This window comes from Cnephaeus nilssonii (genome assembly GCF_951640355.1).
Source record: "Cnephaeus nilssonii genome assembly, chromosome: 4".
Lineage (NCBI taxonomy): Eukaryota > Metazoa > Chordata > Mammalia > Chiroptera > Vespertilionidae > Cnephaeus > Cnephaeus nilssonii.
This window is the reverse complement of record NC_137075.1, coordinates 22,060,154-22,085,892: the sequence shown is the minus strand read 5'-3', so window position 1 is coordinate 22,085,892 and position 25,739 is coordinate 22,060,154. Positions and strand designations below refer to the sequence as shown.

Here is a 25,739-nt window from a genome sequence, read left to right as displayed (position 1 = left end):
TCCCCAGTGGGGAGCATGCAAGAGGCAGCCAATCAATGATTCTCTCTCATCATTGATGTTTCTATCTCTCTATCCCTCTCCCTTCCTCTCTGAGATCAATAAATATATATCTCTATTTTAAATAAGTAAATAAACAGACAAACCTTAAACCAGTAAATCAGGGACCTTTAACCCCAATTATAATACAGGTACAATGTATTTTTATTAGAAACATTTTACAAATTTGGTAACAGTAAACTTTTGAGAATGATATTATCTAAGATCAGTAATATAAGCACAATGAAACAAACCTGGAGACTAGAACACTCTAAGCAATAAATCTAAGGTAGCGGGGAGATTGAAATAGCATGTCTAAAGTAACAGCCTAGACAATCATATCCAGTTTGAACAAAGAATACTATATTAACAGAAGAGCTACACTGTAGCAGCATGGAGTCAGTCTAGTTTGCTATTTGGGACTCAGGTACTGCATCTGAGGGGCAGAGATGCAGGAAAATTTCTGTCGCTGGAGCTGGTTTCCTGTTATGGACTGGAGATGCTCTACTAGGTCAAATCATGGCCTGAATAAACTCTCAAGATTATCCATCATTGTCCTCTGAGTCCATGTTCATCCAACAATATTGTTCATCCAACAATACCAGTACTTCTCAAGTAGATGTTTTCATAGGGAGAACATTCAGTCCCCTTGACTATATTAAACTAATATAACTATATTTCTCTTGTAAATAAATCAGCATATGGTTTATATACAAATTTCTGCTGAGTATGGAAAGGATGAGTCAGTTGCCCTGTACTCAGTCACTTCCGATTAGTTTCTGGACCTGCAAAGCCACTGGTGATTAAACAGTTTCTGTGAAAAGTAGAGATACCCCCTTGGGAGACATTAAATGCCCTAGCTTCCTAGACAATATTTCTATTTAGTCTCCCTAACTGCAATAATTGGTAATGGCTATGCTGTAGGTTGGCCTTTGCTTTCAGAAAACATAGAAAGACTGTCAGTAATTTGCATACTCAAGACATCTAAGGAAAAGTACACACACAGTCATCAGGTTTGCATACTTGAGTACTGACCTAAAGGTGCTGTCTGGTATGAACCACACACCACACAGTAGTTTCTGCTCATTTTTCCTTCCTCACATAATGAATCAATAACATCTTCATCATAAAGGAATGCATCCACATGAACTGTGGGTTCTGGCTGCTGCTGTATCTGGTGGAGAGAAAAAACACATCAAAAGAAACAAAGTACAAAGAAGTCTCTTTTTATTGCTAAACTAGAGGCCCAGTGCACAAAATTTGTGCACTGCACGGGTAGGGTCCCTAGGCCTGGCCGGCGATCAGGGCTGATTGGGGCCTTCCTTCCGGCTGCCGGCCAGGACCTTCCTTCGTTTTGTGCCGCCCCCTGGTGGTCATAGCGAGTGATCAAACTCCCAGTCTCCCGGTCGAACTCCCAAGGGGACACTTTGCATATTAGCCTTTTATATATGTAGATAAGGCAAAACATCAGTGGTTCATATGCTAAAATTCTGCCAGCAACAAGGCACAGAAAGACTAGTTTCACTTACATCAGCAACTCTGCTCTTCTTTCATTTTATTTCTGAAACTTTTGGGAGGTGTGAGGGTACCAATTTACTTTATTTGAAGGAAGGATACAAATGAAAGAACATAAAAAAAAGGTAAATGTAACTCTAACATGCATGTACTGTTTTGGTGACCAGGGAAGTCACCCCTGTGGCTATGGGAAGCCAGTCTAAGGCTGAGCTCTCATCACTGTCTCCCAGGGTGTGCTTGTCAAAGAGACACTCTGCCATGCCAGATTAAAAGTGCCCATCTTGCATGGTCACCCAATTCTTTGATGGATTTCACCTGCTCATTCAGGTAATGAGTCTCAATGAAGTTACACAAATGGGAGTCACTTTGTTAGTGGACAACTTTTTATTTGACCTGTAATTATGCAAAACATGGCAATGAGAAATATATACAATTTTAGTTGAAAGGAGTATTTTGAGACCATCTTGTCCATCCAAAGCAGTATATTTTACAAGTACAGAAACTGATACCCAGAGAGATTTCTCCAAAGAAATGACAGTAGCTATTAAGAGGGGTCAGAATGGAAACTAATACCAGCTCTTCTGAGTCCTCCTTGTCAGTGACTTACCCATCAAAATTCTTAGCAAGTAATCTTTGCTTAGAGGAAAAGTTTTCAAGTAATAATGTTAGTAAACCTTCATGGTTACAAATTATGGCCCTTTATTAATACTAGTGGTAACAGCAAGTGGCTTCAAAGAAAAAAATTTTGTCTGATTCCTTCTACCTGGATTATGGTAAAGTATCAACCTATCTGCTTGGAAACCTACAAAATTGTATCTATATCTACACACACACAGACACACACGCGCGCGCACACACACACACAATCTATATTACAAGTATGTAAAATGTATGAACATACACAAGGACCAGAAGGAAAGGAAAGAAAATAAAATAAAAAGTATATTAGCATATGGAATTGTGGGTTGATCATGAACATGCAATGAATACTTTTTCCTCCTTTCATGTATTGTGGTATACCATGATACCAATAAGACTTTTGTCAATAACATCCAAACTATATTAGATATTTATCTCAGTTTTAATACTACTCATTATTTTCCTCCTTTGAGAATCAACTTGAATGAGCAGATGCTGACTAAGATTTGCTAACTGTTCACAATGTGCACAATACTGTTAAAAATGTACAGGATTTAATTCCTCTGCTTAGAAAAACCATATGGAGGGTTGCTATTTTCAGATCAGTGGGAGAAGAGATTATCATCATTAGCTTTGCTTTAGGAAACAATATGTATAGCATTTGTAATCCCACAGGAGTTGGGATTTGAAGGGACTTGAATGAGGGGTTGTTTGGAGAAGATAAATGAGAACTAATTCTAAGAATAAACCAATAGAAGAATAAGCAAAAATTGTACAATGCAGAAGTAGGAGAAGGAAACAAAGAGGTAAACTTTACCATTGATAAAAGTGATGGAATTGGAACAGGGAAGAGAAAATCAGGACAGTGATATAGGCAGGACCGATTACTGCTGGATTGTGATTGTGGAAGGAGGTTGATTGCTTGGCAAACAGATATCCTCAAAAAAATATCTGTTGAATGAATAATACTGGGAAGCCAGAGGGCTTAGAGACTCAAAAGAATCGGGAACATGGTTGAAGCACTATATGAAAAATTATTTAAAGCAGAATTCAGAACTATCAGTCTGGAGAGACTATGCGGTTAGGGAAGAACTGGAGAATCCTCAAGTAGCACTAAGAGTAAATTAATAATAATGTACTTACTTTTTGGAGGGCTAGATGTTCTGAGGAAAGCATGCTTTCTAGAGGTAAGAGATTCCGAAGATCTTCTGCTATGCTTTTCAACATACTGTCATTATTATCGTGAGTGAACTCATCAAAATCTCCTGGAACAAAAAAGGAAAAAAAATAGCTTTTATGGTTGTAGTCAGGTAGCTGGAGAAATCAGTGAAAAGTTACAAAGCAGGCCAATAGCAGCACAAGGAAATAACCTAGGTTTTGTGCCTCTAAATAAAGGTACTGCTCTTTTTCACTATACCACTCTGTGTCCCTACATACAAAGGTTCTTTCTCTGCATAATTTCCCTTTGAGCAACACTGGTATTTATAAAGATTTATTAGTTAGTTCTCTGAAGTGATGTGGGAAGGAAAGTCTTTTAGCTCTTTTTTCTTTCCTCACCTATCCTATATAATAAAAGGGTAATATGCAAATTGACCCAATTGCGGAACAACGGGTCGCTATGACGCACACTGACCACCAGGGGCCAGACGCTCAACACAGGAGCTGCCCCCTGGTGGTCAGTGCGCTCCCACAGGGGGAACGCTGCTCAGCCACAAGCCAGGCTGACAGCTGGCGAGCACAACTGTGGTGGCAGTGCTAAGGATGTCCACTGACAGCTTAGGCCCGCTCCCTTCGAGGAGCTCCCGGACTGCTAAAGGGCACAGGCCGGGCTGAGGGACCCCCCCACCCACTGAGTGCACAAATGTCGTGCACCAGGCCTCTAGTATATAGTATAATCTAAGCTGGTGTTTCAAAGTATTTCTAGAAGGAGGCTGAATATAAATTCTAGAAAAACAAAAATAGTATTAAGATTCATTCCAGCCCTGGCCAGTGTATCACAGTTGATTGGAGCTTCCTCCCACACACCAAAAGGTCTAGGATTCACTTCCTGGTCAGGGCACACACCTCGGTTGGGGATTTGATCCCTAGTCAGGGCAACCGACCAATGTTTCTCTCTCACATCATTGTATGTATGTTTGTTATTTCTTTCTTTCCTTCTTTCCCTTCTTCCTTCCTTCTCTCTCTTTCCCTATTTCTTTCTTTTGCTCTCTCCCTCTTTATCTTTCTTTTCTTCCTCTCTCTCTCTTTCTCTCTGTGTTTGTTTCTATGTATTAGGTAGAGCTGCTACATCTCCCAATCTTGGAAGAGAGGTCTTATGTGTAGGTGTCTTGTAGGACCCAGTAATACAGTCTCCCTGGTCACCTGAGCTGTGTGTTCAAGTAACATCCAACCGTGAAAGGCGGCAGGGCTTTTGGCTGCCTGGGAGACCAGCCAGTCAGAAATAAAAGCCTCAGTTCTGTTTTGTTAATTTCTTTGTTTTATTTGTTTGTTTTTGAACCCAGAGCACAGGATTTTCATTTGCAGCTACTTATTCGAGGCTTTGGTGGAGAGAAGCGTGGACTCAAGGTTCAAGGTACCTAAGGAGAGGCTGGGGTGGGAAGCATTGGGGGAAATGTGGAAAAGTGGCAGCTGGGAGACCGGCATTCAGTAATACTCTCCCAATCCCGAAAGGGCCATCTTTCCTGAGAGGCACTGGCTCCTCCCAGAAGCCAGAGCAGAGGAAAAGGAAAAAACTCCATCTTAGGTGATACAGCTCCTGCCCACCCTCAGGAGCCCTTCCTGCCACACCTGCACCCCAACCTTTGCAGAGGAGGCAGCAGCACAGGCCAAGCCTACAGGTTTGAACAGTCTCAGTGACTGGACTGGGGATGGGGCCACCCACCCCGCTCTCCTGGGAACCTGTCTGGTGCTTCCCCCACAGGGAGGAACTGAAAGAAGCTGCCGGTACCCAGCTGACCACTGGACTGCACACATGGATCTCTGCCAAGGCGAGGGCAGGGAAATATTCTGGGACACTCTCACAGGAGTAGCTCTGGGATGGGGTAACACACCCACCTCTTTCCCTGAAATCTGAACAGCACCTCCCCGTCACAGGAGACCCAGGAGTCTATACTCCCGATTCTAACTAAAGCCCTTTCAGAAACAGATTGAGTGATTAAGGTGACAGCTGGCTGGAGGGCAAAGGTGGGCAGAAGTGGGAACCTGGGGAAGTTTGCTGACCCATCTCTGGGCCCTGTGCTGCTACCAAACAGGCCTCACAGCGCAGCCTGACCCCTGCGGAGACAGACACAAACTGGGGATTACGTGAAGCTACAAAAAGGTTGCGAAAGCCAAAGGAGGACAGTGTCTGACCGTGTTTAGCACCTAAGTACCTCACTGGAAGCCCAGAAAGGGTGGGCAACACAGTCAGGTGCAGTCGTCAGAAGAGCAGGGTCCAAAAGGAGTTCCCAGGAGGCACTAAATGCTGTTTAGATGAACACCACATCACTTTTTTCCCTTTGTCTTATTTTTCTGCTTTATTGATTTGATATTATTTTAGTCTCTATTTTTCTTTCACATATGTAATTTTTCTAATTTTTCTCTTCCCTGTTCTTACTCTATTTTTTCTACTTTCTCCTGCTTTCTCATGTTTTTCTTTTTGTATTTTTAGTCTATCTGCTTTCTCCTCTATATCCCTTTTGAATTTTTTCTTCCTCCTTTCTGTTTTCTTCCTTTTACTAGTATACTGTTTTCCTTCCTCTATCCTTTAATCTTATTTTCTTTATTTCATCTCTGCCCTTGCACATTCCATTTTCTTCTCCTTTTGTTTATCTTTGTATTTCTTTTCTTCTATCATTCTTGCTCTTTTCTCTTTCATAATTTTCTCTTCTTTTGTGCTTGCTTTTGTTATGGTTTTAGGGTTCTTGTGTATGTTTTTGTTTTGTTGTTTTCTGTTCTGTAAGCACCTGCACAACAGCTGGCACAAGGTGGTCAGGCATGAGCCACAAAGCCATCCAGCCTGACAGAAGATTCCATCCACGAATGGGACAACAACCTTCAAGACCCAAGTACAACAGGAGAGCCCAAAAAACTCACACAGGAGACATTCCTAGAGCACCCACCTCAGGATGAGGAGGCTAAAAGGCTAATTCCAATGTAACCCTGATATTTGGGGGCGGGGGGGGGAGGGGGTCTAGCAATCTGAATCCATGCCAGCAAGCCCAGTGTACATTCTTGATGACCTATAATTAAGTCACTACCTCTTTCCCAGGAACTGGTCTTGCAGAACCGGTTACAGAGGCCATAAAACTGTGAACAGTGCACTGCCCCGGAGGGAGGATTATTAACGCTGGCGCCAGGCCAGACCATTAGATATGGCCTGGAGATCCCCAACACCTGGGGGCCTTCTTGCAAAGCCCACAAAAAGGACCGGAAGCATAATCCATGTTTGCGGGACAAAGACCCCAGGAAGATATAAAAGAGAATCCCCCTGCATGTTACGTTACTCAGATTTGGGAAGTTATTCCTCTGGGTCCACGGGCGTAAATAAACAGTGTTACTCCTTTTCTCTAAAAGCATTGCTTGGTTTTTCTTTGGTCTTCTGGAACAATGAGATCTAAGAGACTTCACTACTGGGTTCCACAAACCACTTACCACATAAGGCCAGTCCATGAAGACTGGGAGGCAGAGCAGTTTAATTTAATACATAAAAATAAATGCAGAGGGACAGCAAAAATGGGAAGACACCCCATTGCGCCAGAATGAAACCTGGGATCCTTCAGTCTGCAGGCTGACACTCTATCCACTGAGCCAAAACCAGCTAGGACTAATTAGCATGTTATTAAACAATGAATGGTTTACCAATGATATCAAGCAAGAAATAAAAATCTTCCTGGAAGCAAATGAAAATGAACACACAACACCCCAAAGTTTACTGGACACAGCAAAAGCAGTCCCAAGAGGGAAGTTCATAGCATTACAGGCCTACCTCAAGAAAACAAGAAAAAGCTCTAATAAAACTATTTAATACTACAACTAAAAGAATTAGAGCTGGTTTGGCTCAGTGGATAGACCATGGACTGAAGGGTCCTGGGTTTAATTCTGGTCAAGGGCATATACCTCGGTTATAGGCTCAATCCACAGCCCTGATTGGAACACATGCAGGAGGCAACTTCACATCAATGTTTCTCTTTCTCTGCCTCTACCCCTCCCTTCCACTCTCTCTAAAAATCACTGGAAAAAATATTCTCAGGTGAAGTTTAACCAAAATAAATAAATAAATAAATAAATAAATAAATAAATAAATAAATCCTATATAATAAAAGGCTAATATGCAAATCGACCAAAGGCTGAATGACCGGTTGCTATGATGCACACTGACCACCAGGGTGCAGATGCTCAATGCAGGAGCTGCCCCCTGGTGGTCAGTGCGCTCCCACAGGGGAAGTGCTGCTCAGCAGAAGCCAGGCTCACGGCTGGCGAGTGCAGCGGCGATGGCAGGAGCCTCTCCCACCTCCGCAGCAGCGCTAAGGATGTCCAATGGACGACTTAGGCCCGCTCCCCACACCATCAGTCAGACATCCCCCAAGGGCTCCTGGACTGCGAGGGCCCCCAGACTGTGCAGGCCAGGCGGAGGGACCCCCCCTCCTCCAAGTGCACAAATTTTGTGCACCAGGCCTCTTGTAAATAAATAAAAGCCCGGAGTAAGCAGAAAGAAGGAAATAATAAAGATCAGAGCAGAATAAATGACATAGAGACTAAAAAAAACAATACCAAAGATAAGTAAACCCAAGACCTGGTTCTTTGAAAACATAAGTAAGATTGATGAGCCTCTTGCCAGACTTATCATGAAACAAAGAGAAAGGACACAAATAAATAAAATCAGAAATGAAAGTTGTGAAGTAACAACTAACACCACAGAAATACAAAGGTTTTTAAGAAAATACTATGAACAACTATACGCCAACAAGCTGGACAACCTGGACAAAATGAACAAATTCCTAGAAAAATACAATCTTCCAAAACTGAATCAGGAGGAATCAGAAAACCCAAATAGTCCAATAACAATAGATGAAGTTGAAGCAGTAATTAAAAAAAAATTCCCAGGAACTCAACAAAAGAAAGACAAAAAACCCAATTACAAGATGAGCAGAGGACCTAAATAGACACTTCTCCAAAGAGGACATGCAAATGGCTAAGAGACATATGAAAAAATGTTCCAAGTCACTAATTATCAGAGAAATGCAAATTAAAATGACAATGAGGTACCACCTCACACCTGCCAGAATGGCTACTATCAACAAAAAAGTGCTGGCGAGGATGTGGAGAAAAAGGAACCCTAGTTCATTGCTGGTAGGAATGTAAGCTGGTATAACCATTACGAAAAACAGTGTGGAGTTTCCTCCAAAAATTAAAAATGGAACAGCCATTTAACCCAGTAATCTCAATTCTAGGAATATACCCTAAGAAGCCAGAAATAGCAATCAGAAGGAATATATGCACCCGTATATTCATAGCAGTGTTATTTACAATAGCTAAGATCTGGAAACAGCTCAAGTAACCATCAGTAGATGAATGAATTAGAAAACTGGTACACTTACACAATGGAATACTTATGCAGCTGTATAAAAAAAGGGATCTCTTACCCTTCAAGACAGCATGGAGGGACCTGGAGAGTATTATGCTAAGCAAAATAAACCAGTCAAAGAAAGATAAGTATCACATGATCTCACTCATATGTGGAATCTAATGAACAAAATAAACTGACAAATAAAAAAGATCAAAAGACATGGAAGCATGCAATAGATTTACATATTTCAGCGGGGGGGGGGGGGGGGGGAGAGCAGGGGCCAGATTAGCCAATGAACATATCTGCATATATGCATAGCCCATAGACAATAGTGCAGGGAAGGCCAGAAAAGGGGACAGAAGTGAGGTGGAAGGTGTAAATGGGGGGAAAGGGGACAAAAGAGGGTACATCTGTAATACTTTCAACAATAAATTAAAACCAAAACAACAACAACAAAAAACCTCCCAGGAAATAAAAGCCCTGGCCGGAATGGCTCCACAGTAGAGTTTTACCAAATATTCAAAGAAGTAACACCTATCTTCCTCAAACTATTCCAAAAGATCTAAGAGGAAGAAACACTTCCAGGCTTTTTATGAGGCCAGTATTATCCTAATTCCAAAACCAGATAAAGACACTACAAAGAAAGAGAATTACAGTCCAATACCCTGATGAATATAGATGCTAAAATCCTCAACAAAATATTAGCAAATTGGATCAAGGATTGCAAGGCTGATATAATATTAGCAAATCAATAAATGTGATATATCACGTAATCAAATTGAAAGATAAAAATCAAATGATCATATTAACCCTTTGCACTTGCTTGCTTTTTTCTCGATTCCTTTATTCTAATGTTAACCGTGTCAAGTCACACTCAACATCTGAGTGCAAAAGGTTAATAGATGCAAAAAGAGCATTTAGACAAAGTCGAACATCCATTTTTGAAGGAAAAAAAACCTCTCAGCAAAGTGGGTATAGAAGAATCATACATACCTCAACATAATAAATGCCTTACAGGACAAACCTACAGCCAACATCATACTCAATGGGTAAAAACTATAACCATTCCTTAAGAACAGGAATAAGACAGGGTTGTCCGCTTTCATCACTTTTATCAATATAGTACTGGGAGTCCTAGCCACAGTGATCAGACAAGAAAAAATAAAAGACATCCAAATTGGAAAGGAAGATGTAAATCTGTTATTATTCTCAGATGACCTGATATTGTACATAGAAAACACTAAAGACTCCACCAAAAAACTATCAGATTTAATAAATGAATTCCAAGATGTGGCAGGATACAAAATTAACACCCCAAAATCGATGGCATGTATACATCAACTAGAAGCCCAGTGCATGAAATTTGTGCACGGGTAGGGTCCCTAGGCTTGCCAGCGATGAGGGCCAATCGGTGCCTTCCAGCTGCCGGCCGGGGTATTCCTTCCCAGGCTGCCGGCTGGGGCCTTCCTTCATTCCACACTGCTCCCTGGTGGTCAGTGCACGTCATACCGAGCAATTGAACTCCCGGTCTCCCGGCTGAACTCCCGAGGGGACAATTTGCATAGTAGGCTTTTATATATATAGATAATGAACTCTCAGAAAGAGAAATTTTTTAAAAATCCCATTTACCATTGTAACAAAAACTTTTAAGAAACTTAGGAATAAACTTAACCAAGGAGGTAAAAGACCTGTACTGGAAAGCTAAAGAATGTTGAAAAAAGAAATAGAAGAAGATATAAACAAGCCCAACTGGTGTGGCTCAGGGGTTGAGCATCAACCCATGCACCAAGAGGTTGCCAGTTTGATTCCTGGTCAGGGCACATGCCTGGGTCACAGGTTTGGTGCCCAGGAGGGGCCTTACAGGAGGCAGCCAATCAATGTTGATGTTTCTCTCTTCTTGATTCCTCAATTTTCTATTTCTCTCTCCCTTCCTCTTTCTCTAAAATCAATACAAACATACTTTTTAAACAAAGAAAAATATACCGTGTTCATGCACTGGTAGAATTAACATCATTAAAATGTTCATACTACCCAAAGCAATCCACAGATTCAATGCAATCCCTATAAAAATACCAATGGTGTATTTCACAGACCTACAACAAATACTGCAAAATTTTATTTGGAACAAAACAAGACCCTAAATAGCCACAGAAATCTTGAGAAAGAAGAACAAAGTTGGAGAGATCACAATACCGGATATCAAGCTATCCTACAAAGCCACTGTAATTACAATGGCCTGGTACACTCACAGGTGTATGTAGATCAATGGAACAGAACAGAGACCCCAGAAATCAACCCAAGCCATTACGCTCAATTAATATTTGACAAAGGCAACAAGAGCATACAATGGAGTAAAGACATTTTCTTCAGTAAATGGTACTCAGAAAACTGGACAAGTACATGGAAAAAAAAAGAAAAAGAAAAAGAAACTAGACCATCAACTTACACCATACACAATAAATTCAAAATGGATAAAAGACTTAAAGTCATGAAACCATAAAAATCCTAGAGAGACCATAGGCAGCAAAATCTCAGACATCTCTAGTAGCAATATGTTTGCCAATATGTCTCCTAGGGCAAGGTAAACAAAGGAGAAAATAAACAAATGGGACTACATCAAAATAGCTTCTGCACACAAAAGAAACTGGCATCAAACTGAAAAGGGAGCCCACTGTATGGGTGAGAATATTAGCCAATGATACACCTGATAAGGGGTTAATTTCCAAAATATATAAAGTACTCATACAGGTGAACCAAGGGAAGACAAACAACCCAATTAACAAATGGGCAGAGGACCTCAATAGATATGCAAAGAGGACATGCAAATGGCCAAGAGACATATGAAAAAACTAGAGGCCCAGTGAATGAAATTCGTGCACAGGGGGATGTGTCCCTCAGCCCAGCCTGCACCCTCTCCAATTTGGGACATCCCTCACAATCCAGGACTGCTGGCTCCCAACTGCTCGCCTGTCTGCCTTCCTGATTGGCCCTAACCGCTTCTGCCTGCCAGCCTGATCACCCCCTAACCACTCCCCTGCCAGCCTGATTGATGCCTAACTGCTCCCCTGCCAGCCTGATTGCTTCTAACTGCCCTCCCCTGCAGACCTGGTCACCCCTAACTGCCCTCTCCTGCAGGCTTGGTAGTACCCCCCAACTGCTCTCCCCTGCAGGCCTGGTCACCCCTAACTGCCCTCCCCTGCAGGCTTGATCATCCCCAACTGCCCTCCCTTGCAGGCCTGGTCCCTCCCAACTGCCCTCCCCTGCTGGCCTGATCGCCCACAACTGCCCTCCCTTGCAGACCTAATGCCTCCCAACTGCCCTCTCCTGCTAGCCATCTTGTGGCGGCCATCTTGTGTCCACATGGGGGCAGCCATCTTGTGTGTTGGAGTGACGGTCAATTTGCATATTACGCTTTTATTAGATAGGATAGAGGCCTGGTGCCGGGTGGGGGCCGGCTGATTTGCCCTGAAGCGTGTCCCAGATCAGGGTGGGGGTTCACTTGGGGCATGGGGTGGCCTGGGCGAGGGGCCTTTGGTGGTTTGCAGGCCGGCCACGCCCCCCCCTCCCCCCCCGGTGACCCAAGCGGAGGCCCTGGTATCTGGGATTTATTTATCTTCTATAATTGAAACTTTGTAGCCTTGAGCGGAGGCCAGGGCAGGCCAGGGCGGGCAGAAAGCTTGGCTTCCTCCATCGCCAGGGAAACCCAAGCCTCCCTCCTGCTCTCTCCAGCTCTGTGGCTGCCGCCATTTTTGTTGGGATTTATTTATCTTCTATAATTGAAACTTTGTAGCCTTGAGTGGAGTCCAGGGCTGGCCAGGGTGTGCGGGAAGCTTGGCTTCCTCCATTGCCGGGGAAACCCAAGCCTCCTGCTAGGTCTGTGGCCGCAGCCATTTGATTGGGTTAATTTGCATACTCATTCCTGATTGGCTGGTGGGAGTGGCTTGTGGGTATAGCGGAGGTATTGTCAATTTGCATATTACTCTTTTATTAGATAGGCTGCTCAAAATCACTAATCATCAATTGAACAAGAGATGCAAAATATAACAACAGTGTGGTACAATCTCACACATTGCCAGAATGGCTACCATTAATAAATCAACAAACAACAAGTGCTGGTGAGAATGTGAAGAAAAGGGAACCCTAGTATACTGCTGGTGGGAATGCAGACTGGTACAATCACTATGGAAAAGAGTGTCGAGTTTTCTCCAAAAATTAAAAATAGAACTGCCATGCCCAGCTGGCATGGCTCAGTGATTGAGCATCAATCTATGAACTAGCAGGTCGTAGTTCAATACCCAGTCAGGACACATGCCCAGGTTGCAGGCTTGATCTCCAGGGTGTGACATGCAGGAGGCAGCCGATCAATGATTCTCTGTCATCACTGATATTTTCTATCTCTCTCTCCCTCTCCTTTCCTCTCTGAAATAAGTAAGAATAAAAATAAATGGAATTGCCACTTGACCCAGTGATCCCACTTCTAGGAATATATCCTAAAAAGCCTGAAACACCAGTAAAAAAGAAAATATACACTACTATGTTCATAGCAGGGTTATTTACAATAGCTAAGAACTGGAAATAGCCCAAGTGACCATCAGTAGATGAGTGGATTAAAAAGCCATGGTACCATTACAAATGGAATACTATGTAGCTATAAAAAAGAAGGGTCCCTTACCATTTGAGACAACCTGGACGGACCTGGAGAGTATTATGCTAAGTGAATTAAGCCAGTCAGAGAAAGGCAAATACCACATAATCTCACTTACATGTGAAATCTAATGAACAAAATAAAATGACAAACAAAATAGATCCAGAGGCATGGAAGCATCCAACAGAGTCACAATTGTCAGAGGAAATGGGAGGGGGCAGCAGGAAGAGAGTAACCAAAGAATTGATATGCATATATGCATAACCCATGGATGCAGAAAATAGTGAGGTGAAAGCGTGGGGAGGGGGCGGGAGTAGGTAGGAGGCAATCAATGGGGGGGGGAGGGGAAGGTAACATCTGTAATATACTCAAAAAAAAAAAAAAGATGATGCAGCAGAAAATACCCAATCATAGCAGCAAAAATAATAACATTTTTTAAAGTATCATTTAAGGAGATTCTGGGAGAACGTCAAGCAAACCAACATTTGCATCATGGGGGAGTTAGAAGGAGAAGAGATACAACAAGGAATTGAAAACGTATTTGAAAAAAATAATGAAAAAAACAAAAACAAAAAACTCCTCTAACCCAGTGAAGGAAATAGATATACAAGTCAAGGAAGTGCAGACGGTCCCAAAGATAAACCCAAAGAGGCCCACACCAACACACATCATTATTAAAATGCAAAAGGTTGCCCTGGCCGGTTTGGCTCAGTGGATAGAGCATCCGCCTATGGACTGAAGGGTCCCAGGTTCGATTCCAGTCAAGGGCATGTACATTGGTTGCGGGCACATCCCCAATAGGAGGTGTGCAGGAGGCAGCTGATCAATGTTTCTCTCTCACTGATGTTTCTAATTCTCTATCCCTCTCCCTTCCTCTCTGTAAGAAATCAATAAAATATATTTTAAAAAATAAAATAAAATAAAATAAAATAAAATGCAAAAGGTTAAAGACAAAGAGAAAATCTTTAGAACATTTCACACCCCAAAACTACAGAATATACATTCTTCTCAAGCGCACATTGGACATTTTCAAAGATAGACCACATACTGGGACATAGGCAAAGTCTCTCCAAATTCAAGAAGATTGAAATCATATCAAGCATCTTCTCCGACCACAATGGCATAAAATTAGAAATCAACTACAGTAAAAACAATCACAAAAATTCAAACACTTGGAGGCTGGATAGCACACTATTAAACAATGAGTGGGTTACCAAAGAGATCAAAGAAGAAATAAAACACATCCTGGAAACAAACGACAATGAAAACACAACAATCCAAAATCTTTGGGACACAATGAAAGCAGTACTGAGAGGGAAGTTCATAGCATTACAGGCCTACCTCAAAAAACAAGAAAAACTGATAATAAACCATCTAATTCTGCAACTTGAAGAATTATAAAGAGAGCAACAAGAAAAGCCCAGAGTGAACAGAAGGAAGAAAATAATAAAGATCAGAGCAGAAATAAATGACATAGAGACCAAAAAAACAATACAAAAGATCAATGAAACCAAGAGCTGATTCTTTGAAAGGATAAACAAGGTTGATGAACCTCTAGCCAGGCTCACCAAAAAGAAAAGAGAGAGGACCCAAATAAACAAAATCAGAAAAAAAAGAGGTGAAATAACAACAGACCCCACAGAAATACGAAGAATAGTAAAAAAAAAAAAAAATACTATAAGCAACTCTACTCCAAGAAACTGGTCAACCTAGAAGAAATGGACATATTCCTAAAAAAATACGACCTTCCAAAACTCAGCCAGGAGGAATCAAAAAATCTGAATAGGTCAATAACTATGGAGGAAATTGAAGCAGTAATCAAAAATCTTCCAACAAACAAATGCCCTGGACCAGACGGCTGCACAGGGGAGTTTTATAAAACATTCAAAGAAGAAATAAAACCTATCTTCCTCAGACTATTCCATAAAATTTAAGAGGAAGGAGCACTACCAAGCTCTTTCTAGGAAGCCAGCATTACCCTAATCCCAAAACCAGATAAAGACAATACAAAGAGAATTACAGGCCAATATCCCTCATGAATCCTTAACAAAATTCGAGCAAATCGAATCCAGCAATACATTAGAAAGATCATACACCATGACCAAGTGGGATTTATTCCGGGGATGCAAGGATGGTACAATATCCGAAAATCAATAAATGTGATACACCATATAAACAAACTGAGAGATAAAAACCATATAATCATATCCATTGATGCAGAAAAAGCATTTGACAAAATCCAACACCCTTTCTTGATAAAAACCCTCAGCAAGGATCATACCTCAACAAAATAAAAGCCATATATGACAAACCCACAGCCAACAGCATACTCAATGGGCAAAAACTAAAACTAAGAACAGGAACAAGACAGGGATGCCCACTCTCACCACTCCTGTTCGACATAGTACTAGAAGTACTAGCCATTGAGATCAGACAAGAAGAAATAAAAGGCATCCAAATTGGAAAAGAAGTAAAACTGTCCTTATTCGCAGATGACATGATATTGTACATAGAAAACCCCAAAGACTCCATCAAAAAACTACTAGACTTAATCAAAGGAGGCAAGACCATACAATGGAGTCAAGACAGTCTCTTCAATAAATGGTGTTGGGAAAACTGGACAGATACTTGCAAAAAAATGAAACTAGACCACCAACTTACACCATACACAAAAATAAACTCAAAATGGATAAAGGACTTAAACAAAAGATGGGAAACCATAAAAACCTTAGAAGAAGCCATAGGCAGCAAAATGACATTTGTCATAGCAATATCTTTACAGACACAGCTCCTAGGGCAATGGAAACTAAGGAGAAAATAAACAAATGGGACTACATCAAAATAAAAAGCTTCTGCACAGCAAAAGAATCCATCAACGAAACAACAAGAAAGCCCATTGCATGGGAGAACATATTTGCCAATGCTATCTCCGATAAGGCTTTACTCTCCAACATTTACAGGGAACTCATACAACTTAACAAAAGGAAGATAAACAACCCAATCAAAAAATGGGCAAATGACCTAAATAGACACTTTTCAAAAGAGGACATTCAGAAAGCCAAGAGACATATGAAAACATGCTCAAAGTCACTAATCATCCGAGAGATGCAAATCAAAACAACAATGAGGTACCATCTCACACCTGTCAGAATGGCTATCATCAACAAATCAACAAAGGACAAGTGCTGGCGAGGATGCGGAGAAAAAGGAACCCTCCTGCACTGCTGGTGGGAATGCAGACTGGTGCAGCCACTGTGGAAAACAGTATGGAGTTTCCTCAAAAAATTAAAAATGGAACTGCCATTTGACACAGTAATACCACTTCTAGGAATATATCCCAAGAAAACAGAAACACAAATTAGAAAGGATATATGCACCCCTATGTTCATAGCAGCACAATTTACAATAGCTAAGATTTGGAAACAGCCTAGGTGCCCGTCAGCAGATGAGTGGATTAGAAAACTGTGGTACATCTACACAATGGAATACTACCCTGCAGTAAAAAAGAAGGAACTTACCATTTGCAACAGCATGGATGGAACTGGTGAGCATTATGCTAAGTGAAATAATCTAGTCAGTGAAAGAAAAATACCACATAATCTCATTTATGGATAATAAAGAGCATTATAAACTGATGAACAAAAATAGATACAGAGGCAGAGAAGCATCGAACAGACTGTCAAACGACAGCGGGAAGGCTGGGGAGGGCGGCGGGGAGGTAAGAGATCAACCAAAGGACTTGTATGCATGCATATTAGCATAACCAATGGACACAAGACACTGGGAGGGGGGGTGAGGGCATGTGCTGGGGTAAGGTCAATTCGCGGGGGGAAAAAAAGGAGACATATGTACTACTATCTGTAATACTTTAAATAAATAAATAAATAAAGTGAAAATGGCCTTTACCGACTTGGCTCAGTGGATAGAGTATCCACCTGCGGACTGAAGGGTTCTGGGTTCGATTCCGGTCAAGGGCACATGCCCTGTTGCGGACTTGATCCCCTGTAAGGAAGCATGTAGGAGGCAGCCGATCGGTGATTCTCTCTGATCATTGATGTTTCTATCTCTCTCGCCCTCTCCCTTCTCTCTAAAATCAATAAAAATATATATTTTTAAAAAGTAAAAATGTACTCTTTAGCCAGTGTAATTGGGTCTTCTTGTTTACAAAATTATCTTCTAAAACATGCTTTGAATTTTTTCTGATTTGTCTCATTTAATGCCTCTAAAACTGGAGATTTAGACTTCAAATGGCTCCAAAGAACTTAAATCTTTGATGGCAAGGATTTTTTAGCATATGTGCAATGGCCAGAATCAGGCATAGATGACCTTTTTGTAGGCACTCAGGGCTTTTGAATGAAAGATCTTGTGTTTAGGAATGTAGGAAAAAAACAACACACAAACAAGTGGAAATTGGCACTGTTTTGTAAACAAGGGGATATGATGAATGAAACTGGCAATACAGGGTTTAAATAAAGTGACAGGAGTCTCAACACATTTTGGATATTCCTATCTTGAATTGTGTATGTGGGTATAAATATGAAGCTAAGTCTCTGGTTTTCACTGCTTTCCAGGCTAAAATCTTACTATCAGATGTCCAAGTTCATTGTAATTTGGCATCTTATCTAAAATGACCTCCCCAAATGTGTAATAATAATAATACCCAAACCTACTGATTGACTCTAACATCACAGGGTTGAAAGTCTAAAATTGGGAGTCATTAACAAACAGGTATTTCAAGTCATGAGTCTGGATGGAAATAAACATGGGAATCAATGTTTAGGCATAGTATGATTTGGCTTACTTCCCAAACAAGCAATATTCTATTTTCTTGTGCCTTCACAGGCTTTACTTTGTGTAAAATGATCACTCCATTATTCAATAACTAGACATAATTATAACATTTCCTCGATTCTGACCTGTGCTTTTTATTTTTGTAAGAGAACATTTACTGGGTAAATTAGAGGTAGAAAAAGTAATTCCTTGAAGAAATGGGCTTAGGACACAAGTTATGGAAGTAAAGGAAGAGTCCCTGGAGCTTGGGAGTGAGGAAGCTTAAGGTAAGGAGCCAGGGGAGGGGAAGAGAAGAGGAGGGGGAGGGGGAAAGGAAGGGAAAGGCACCACGTGCTCGGAGAGGGAGAGCGCTTACTTGTGCTTTTTAATATTACTGTTACTAGTTTTGTTAACAGCTTAAAATCAAAGTCTTTTTCCCTTTTCTCTCCCCCCACCATAAAAATATTTTATTAAATCAATGGTCCATGCTACAATTGGAAAAATAAATTCACTAACTACAGGTGATTTTGCCCGCAGGGTTAAACTTTCAGCTCTGCAGCCTAAAACTTCCCTTATAAAGTGCTTTTTCAGGTAGCACGCTACTGGTTGTCACAAGTTTGTGGGAGTAATGGGGGGAAGCGGTGTGAAGGCTACCCGCCTCCTCTTTCTCCTTCCGAAAAAGGGTTAGGCACCAGGAGCCTCTAGCGGCTGCTCTGAAGTCTGCAGCGCAAACACAAACAACCCAGGGGCAGCACTTAATCTTCGTGCACCCAATCCCAAACTGGGCTCTCAACCTGCCAAGATTTGAGATGTGCCCTCTTCAACCAGACCCGTCGCAGAGTAGAGACCCCCATTAGTGGCTTCCGGCCTCACCCTAAACCCCCAAAGTCAGTCCCCATAGCATATCCTTGCCCAACCGCCTGCCTCTGGTTCTGATCGCTTACGGGAAGTTCGCATCCACTCGAGCAGAGCTGGGAGGTCTGCCGGCGCCACGGTACGAAGTAGCTGCAGTATTGCTTGCCGCGCGGAGCTTAGTTCCATGTTGCAGCCGAAAACCGGTCCGGGAAGGTGCGCATCGCGCACGCGCACGCGCACGCGCACGCGCACGCGCACGCGCACGAGACCGGTAGCTACCACTGCTCCGCCCTCCCAGGCGGTGAAAGCCCTAAGCCCCGCCCCCTCCTTGGAGTTCTCCGGAGCGCGAGGAATTCCTATACTTAGGCGCACCCTTGGCTCCCACCATTCCCCTGAAGCAGTATTGCTCAGCTTAGTCACTTTTCCTTAAGGCGGCCCCTCGAGGCCGGACTCCTTTCCTGAGGTCGCCTCGCCTCCTATTTTAACAACTTTGCTGCCGCAGTTGTTGAGCGACCGAAAACGAACGTCTCAAGTCGGTGGGAGTAAAGGAACAGCTCAATAGACCGTTTCCACGCAGTGAAGGAACGCGGCGGCGGGTGCCCCGGAAGCGGAAGCGCGTCCTCTTCTGGAAAGGCCGGACGACACCGAGTGGTGACGTTTCCTCATTGGGCGGAAGGTTCGGTGGCAGTCGTCGGGCTTCCAGCTGGTGGGAGTTGGCGTCGCCGCGCTGGGCTCCGGGACTCCCGTGGACAGAGTTTGGAAAGTCGGCCTGTGGCGTCGTACCTCCCGGTCTGACCCCTGCTTTCTTCCGATTAATCCCGCGGCGGGGGGCCTCGCGAAGGAATTCCCGGCCCCTTTGGGCCACGGCCGTAGAGGTGCCTTTTGAGGTAAGTGTCTGCTTTTTCCCGCCCCAGACTGGCAGCTGGCGGCAGCCCCGACCCTGCTGAGGGGGCGAGAGACTCCGGAGAGAGTCGACTTGCCCGGCCACCTGCTGTCATCACCCCTGCCGGGGTGCTTTGGCCCCTTTTCACCCCATCCCGCCCGTCAGAAGTTTGATTAACAGATAAGCTGTGACCCTTTTAAGTTGACTTCAGATTTACTCGAGCCAAGTAACATGTGTAGGCAATGGCAGGCCTGACTCTTGGATTGGCTCTCCTGATCAAGAATTTAGTTAATGACTGCTTCCCCGACAGCCTTTTGACGTGTCCCAAATTTTATGTTTTCATGTTCCGTTGTGCTTAACACATTGTCCTGCACGTAGCAGGCGCGCAGTACGTGAATAAGGGGTATCAGTTCAATGTCAGTGATGACTTAAGGTGTGCTGACGGCTCTCCGTAGCATTTAGCACTGTTACCCATCCATTTCTTGAAACTCTCCTGTTGGCTTTCTTGATGCTGTTCTCACCCACTTTTTTCATATGCTTAATTCAACAAAATATTTACCCATGATTAGCTATAGGGATACTGAAATGAGTGACGCAAACCCTATCATTGAAGAGCTAACAGTACAATAAAAGAGAAGCATGTAAATAGATTCTATATCTAGGTGAGTAATGAGAAACTCTAGAAAGATGTAAGAGCCAGGAGAGCTGTGGGAATACAGGTGAGAGGGACAGTGATTTGTGATCCTGATTGAGCAAATTCCATCTAGCCTCAGTTTCCTCATTACCTAATAAGTTTATTAAGAGGTTGTTGATACTGGAGGAGGTTATACATATGTGGGGACAAGGGGTTGTATGGAAACTCTATGGACTTTCTGCTCAATTTTGCTGCGAACCTAAAACTGCTCTAAAAGTAAAGTCTGTGGATTAAAACTTTTTTTAAAAAAAGATAGGAGGATTGAAAGATTAGGTAACACATTTGGTGCAATGCCTACAGTATAGCAATAGTGGTCCTAAAGGGGAGGGGAAATATTTCCCTGAAACCTCTTTCCCTTGATTGTTTGATACGGACCATTAGTATTTTCTGACTTAATGTAGTACTATGCGAAAGCATCTTCAAGCCCTCCTTCCCACCGATTACTTCTCTAACTCCAGCTATCTGGAAATTCTGGACCTGCCACTAAGAAAGATAACCATAAATAGTAACTTTTTTATTTTTTAAATTGATATCTTTGTGTATGCTTTTGGGAAATGGAATTAGTAAAAGCTTCTCTCCCTTTGATTATTCTCAGTCTCAGTTGACTCTCCTTTTAGTTGGCCCTTCGCTATGGCTATAAGCCAAAGAGTCTTCCACAAATTCTCCTGGAGAGTTCTCATCTATATCCATGGCGTCCGTGGCATTATTCTTGTATGCCAACCATTTCCAAATATTTTTCTCTAGTTCCTATCTCTGGGTGATACAGTTCTTTAGTTCTGCAAATAGTCTAGGTCCAAAACCAAATTCCTTACCTCCACCTTCCTTTTTTTGTTTCCCTTTTTAAAAATTATTACCTATATCTTAGATACAAAGGTGTATAAAAGCAGTGATCCCTAGTGAGTTTTTGACCCTTTGTTTCTAGTTGAATTTTGTATGTTATTTGTATGTTCAGTTAAAAAAGGATAATAAAGTCAACATCTATGTATTTACTATCCAACTTAAGAAGTAAAACATTACAAATAACCTTTAATCTCCTTGAACCTTTTTCTAGTAACTCTAACTTTCAAAACAGCTTCTTTTTTTTTCTTTTTCCTTCCATTTATTGGTCAATGGCATCACTAGCCATCTGGTTTTTTAAACTGGAGACCTTACGGTCATTTTTGCCTTTTGTTTCTTCATTCTCCACAGCTACTTGGTTATTTGGTCCTATAGATTCTGCTTTATGGGTTGGCTCTTGCCTCCAGCCCCTTCTCTCCATTTTACTTTCTGCTTTCCTAGTTCAAGTATGTACTCTCCTTGCTCTCAAGTTTTTCCTCACTCTAATGTGTTTGCTGCATTGTTTATAATTTTTAAAACAGAACAGATTTTTCATTCTCTTGTTTCCTTTGAGGAGAATTGACTCATACAGTGATCATTAACTTGGGCTGCACATCAGTATAGCCAGTGAAGTTTTTCAAAATATAGATGCCTTGTTTTGCTCTTCCACAAAACAATTTAGATGAGACCACTTCCTAGAAACCTTCTGAAGTTACTATCCTTGGAGATTATGATAGAGTGTTTAATTTTCAGCTAGTATTACCTAAATGTTATTGAAATAACCCATTGCTTATCCCTCATCCTCCATATGTTCTTTTCAGCTTCAAGGCAAACTATTTCCAAGGAATTCCTTTAACTTTCCTTGCTTTAATTTTTTTCTTGCTAACATAAAGATTGTTTTAATGATTGACCTGACAGTCAGAAGTATCTTAAAGAAATGATTCCCAGTGTTTTTGAGGTATTACCCCTTGTTGCTAATTGAATTTTTGGTATACCTTTTCTGCTATTAAAGTGTTGCAGTGATTTTATTTTTAATATTAAAATTGAGTTTTAAAATTTGAAAACAATTTTAATGAAGAAAGAATTTTGAGACATTTTGACATAACATAAATGAATTTAACCTTTGCTGCAAAATTAAGACCATTCCTCATTTCTATTTCCCTCTTCACTCTCCCCAAGTCATCACACCAGCGAAGTCATTGGTGGTGTGATATATAATTTATCTTTTGAAGTTAACAGAAGAGTCTTATCTGTTAAGTTGTTGTAATTTGTTGACTTGGAGTTAGAACTTTTCTCCTGCTGAAACAATTCCTCAAGGTGTTTAATGAATGAATAACTAAATGAATACAAGTGGCAACTCCATCAGAACTTATAATATAATATAATATCACTCTAGTTCTCACAAGAAGCACTTTGAAAAATAATTAATTTTTTCCTTGACTAGGTAAAAATAATACCTAGTCATTGCCAAAAATTTGGAAATTACAAAAAGATATAAATAAAAAAATAAAATTACTAGTATTTACCATTCAGAGATGACAAATACCATTTTCTAACAGTTTTACTGAAATAAAATTTATTTATAAAACTTTAGTTTACCTAAAGTGTACAATTCAGTTGTTTTTATTTATTTACAGAGTTGTGCAACCATCACCAAATCAATTTTACAACATTTTTATCTCTCCATGCAGAAACCCCATCACCATTAATAGTCACTCCTCATTTCCTCCATACTTCCAAGCCTAAACAATTATTAATCAACTTTCTGTCTCTTTAGATTTGCTTCTTCTGGACATTTCATATAAATGGAATCATATAAAATGTGCTTTTATTGTCACTGTTGTTTTTCATTTAGCATAATGTTTTCAAGATTCGTCTATGTTATAGCATGTATCAGTACTTCATTTCTTTTTTTTTAAATATATTTTATTGATTTTTTACAGAGAGGAAGGGAGAGGGATAGAGAGCTAGAAACATTGATGAGAGAGAAACATCGATCAGCTGCCTCCTGCACACCCCCCACTGGGGATGTGCCCGCAACCAAGGTACATGCCCTTGACCAGAATCGAACCTGGGACCTTTCAGTCCGCAGGCTGACGCTCTATCCACTGAGCCAAACCGGTTTTGGCACTTCATTTCTTTTTATTATTAAATTAGAGACCCGGTTCATGAAATTTATGCGCGGCGGGGTGCAGGGGGAGGGTCCCTCAACCTGGCCTGCATCCTCTCACAATCCGGGACCCCTCAGGGGATGTTGGGCCTAAACCAGCAGTCGGACATCCCTCTCACAATCCGGGACACTGCATGCACCAGTGACCATATTTTTCATACCAGTGAAAGGCATCTTGCTGTTGTATGGGCACCTACATTTTTTTGCCCTGATTATAAAAGGTAGTACATAACATGATCCTTCTGAGGCAGTAGTATCATTTTCCCCATCCTATGGGTGAAAAACTGAAGCAGAGAGAAGTTAAGTAATTGGCTTTGTCACACAGTTATAAGTGTCAGAATCAGGGCTGACCACAAAATGTGCAAGCCAGAGTCCATGCATGTCATCGCTGTATCATCCTGTTTTTTTCAGTGTTAGAGTAGCCTTGCCAGGTTTAATTTTTAAATCTAAGAGACTGTTCCCAATATATAGGGTAGGGTCCCTAGGCCTGGCCGTCGATCAGGGCCATTTGTGAAGCGATCAGCGGGCAGGGCAATGCGGGAGGGGGGGGGGGGGGCACTGCTGGCACCCTTTCTTGGCTGGTGGCCTGGCGCCACCTGCTGGCCAGCCCTGCCCCCTGCCGCCACTGCCAGTCGTCTCCCTCTGCGGGGCAACCAGCAGGCGAGCTGATTGGGGGGCCCCGGCTGGCACCCACCTTGGCTGGTGGTCTGGTGCCACCCACTGGATGGCCCCACCCTCTGATTGCCGCCTCTCAGGGGGCAGACGCGTCACAGTGACCAGTCATTTTACTGGTCGTTTTGCTGGTCAGTCAATTTGCGTATTAGGTTTTTATTGTATATGACTAGAGGCCCAGGGTGGGGGAGCCAATTGGGGGTGGGCCCAGCCAGGGGAAAGGGCTGCGGGCGGTTGGCCAGCTAGCCCCGCCCCTGATCAGGGTGTTGAGGGCTGATCGGGGGCAGGGCTGGCCCGGGGGAGGAGCCGATCAGGCCCGGATCAGGCTGGTTGGCTGCCACAGTGCATGTCATAGCCACTGGTCGTCTGGTCGTTCTGCCATTCCTGTCCCTGGGCTTTTATATATATAGACTAGAGGCCCAGTGCATGAAAAATGGTACACTGGGGGCTCCCTCAGCCCATCCTGCCCCCTCTCATAGTCTGGAAGTCCTCAGGGGATGTCCTACTGACAGCTTAGGCCCGCTCCCTGCTGGCCTCCCTCTGAAGGAGGCAACTGGCTGATCAGGGGAAGGCACCGCCCCCATCACTCCGCTGCTGCTGCCACTGCCGGCCACCATAGCTGCTGGCCCTCAGCCCTCACCACTGCCAAGGTGTTTTCATAAACACGGACTCCATTCCCTTCACCACAAAAAAATGACAACTTTCTTTAGGCATTTTCAAGATGTCTCTTTCATAAAATATGGCCTTTCTTTCTTTCTTTCTTTCTTTTCTTTCTTTTCTTTCTTTTCTTTCTTTTTTTCTTTCCTGTTCTGTGGTCCTAGACTATGAATATATGTGCTGTGCAAAATTTTAAAAATACATATTTTTTTTCCTGACTCTAATAATATATACATATATCAGTATATATAAAGCAAGTATTGGTTTGGGCTATTGACTAGGTTGTAAAAATTAATTGTAGAAGTAATTTTTCTAAAGATATTACTAATCATAATATATTTGTATATTTAGTTCTTTAGTTTAATATTGATCCAATAAGTTAGTCACTAGGACTTAGAAGAACTTTTGTTTTTTTTTAATCTTCACCTTTATTGATTTTAGAGAGAGAGGAAGGGAGAGAAAGAGAAACATTGATGTGAAAGAGAAACTTGAAGATCCAGGATCAGACCTGCAACCTAGGTATGTGCCCTGACTGGGAATTGAACCTACAACCTTTTGGTGTAAGGTATAATGCTCCAACCAACTGAGCCACCTGGCCAGGGCTAAAAGAAGTTTCTTATAAGGATTTTTGTTGCACAGCCATGTGCCACTTAACAATTTGGATACATTCTGAGAAATGCATTGTTACGCAATTTTGTCATTGTGTGAACATCATAAAGTGCAATTATACAAACCAGATGGTATAGCATACTATACACTTAGACTGTGTGGGATAGCCTGTTGTTCCTAAGCTATACAGTTGTATAGCATGTTACTATACTGAACACTGTAACCAATTAT

At 42.0% G+C, this 25,739-nt stretch overlaps 2 protein-coding genes across 2 annotated transcripts in view; one reads left to right on the top strand and one right to left on the bottom strand.

The window, feature by feature from the left end:
- Window positions 1–19,289, bottom strand: part of LOC307097455 (uncharacterized protein) — a 37,546-nt gene extending 18,257 nt beyond the window's left edge. Inside the window, exons 1-3 of the mRNA XM_079767530.1 lie at window positions 19,097–19,289; window positions 3,334–3,455; window positions 1,072–1,210 (exon numbers count right to left, since the gene is read on the bottom strand). Of these exons, the coding sequence (XP_079623656.1) occupies window positions 1,072–1,210; window positions 3,334–3,455; window positions 19,097–19,193 (358 nt within the window). The 5' untranslated portion in view covers window positions 19,194–19,289. The remainder of the gene's footprint in view (window positions 1–1,071; window positions 1,211–3,333; window positions 3,456–19,096) is intronic.
- A 368-nt stretch (window positions 19,290–19,657) lies between these two features.
- SRP54 (signal recognition particle 54) overlaps window positions 19,658–25,739 on the top strand; it is a 55,675-nt gene continuing 49,593 nt past the window's right edge. The window contains exon 1 of the mRNA XM_079767525.1: window positions 19,658–19,894. The gene's annotated coding sequence lies outside the window, so the exon portion shown is untranslated. The remainder of the gene's footprint in view (window positions 19,895–25,739) is intronic.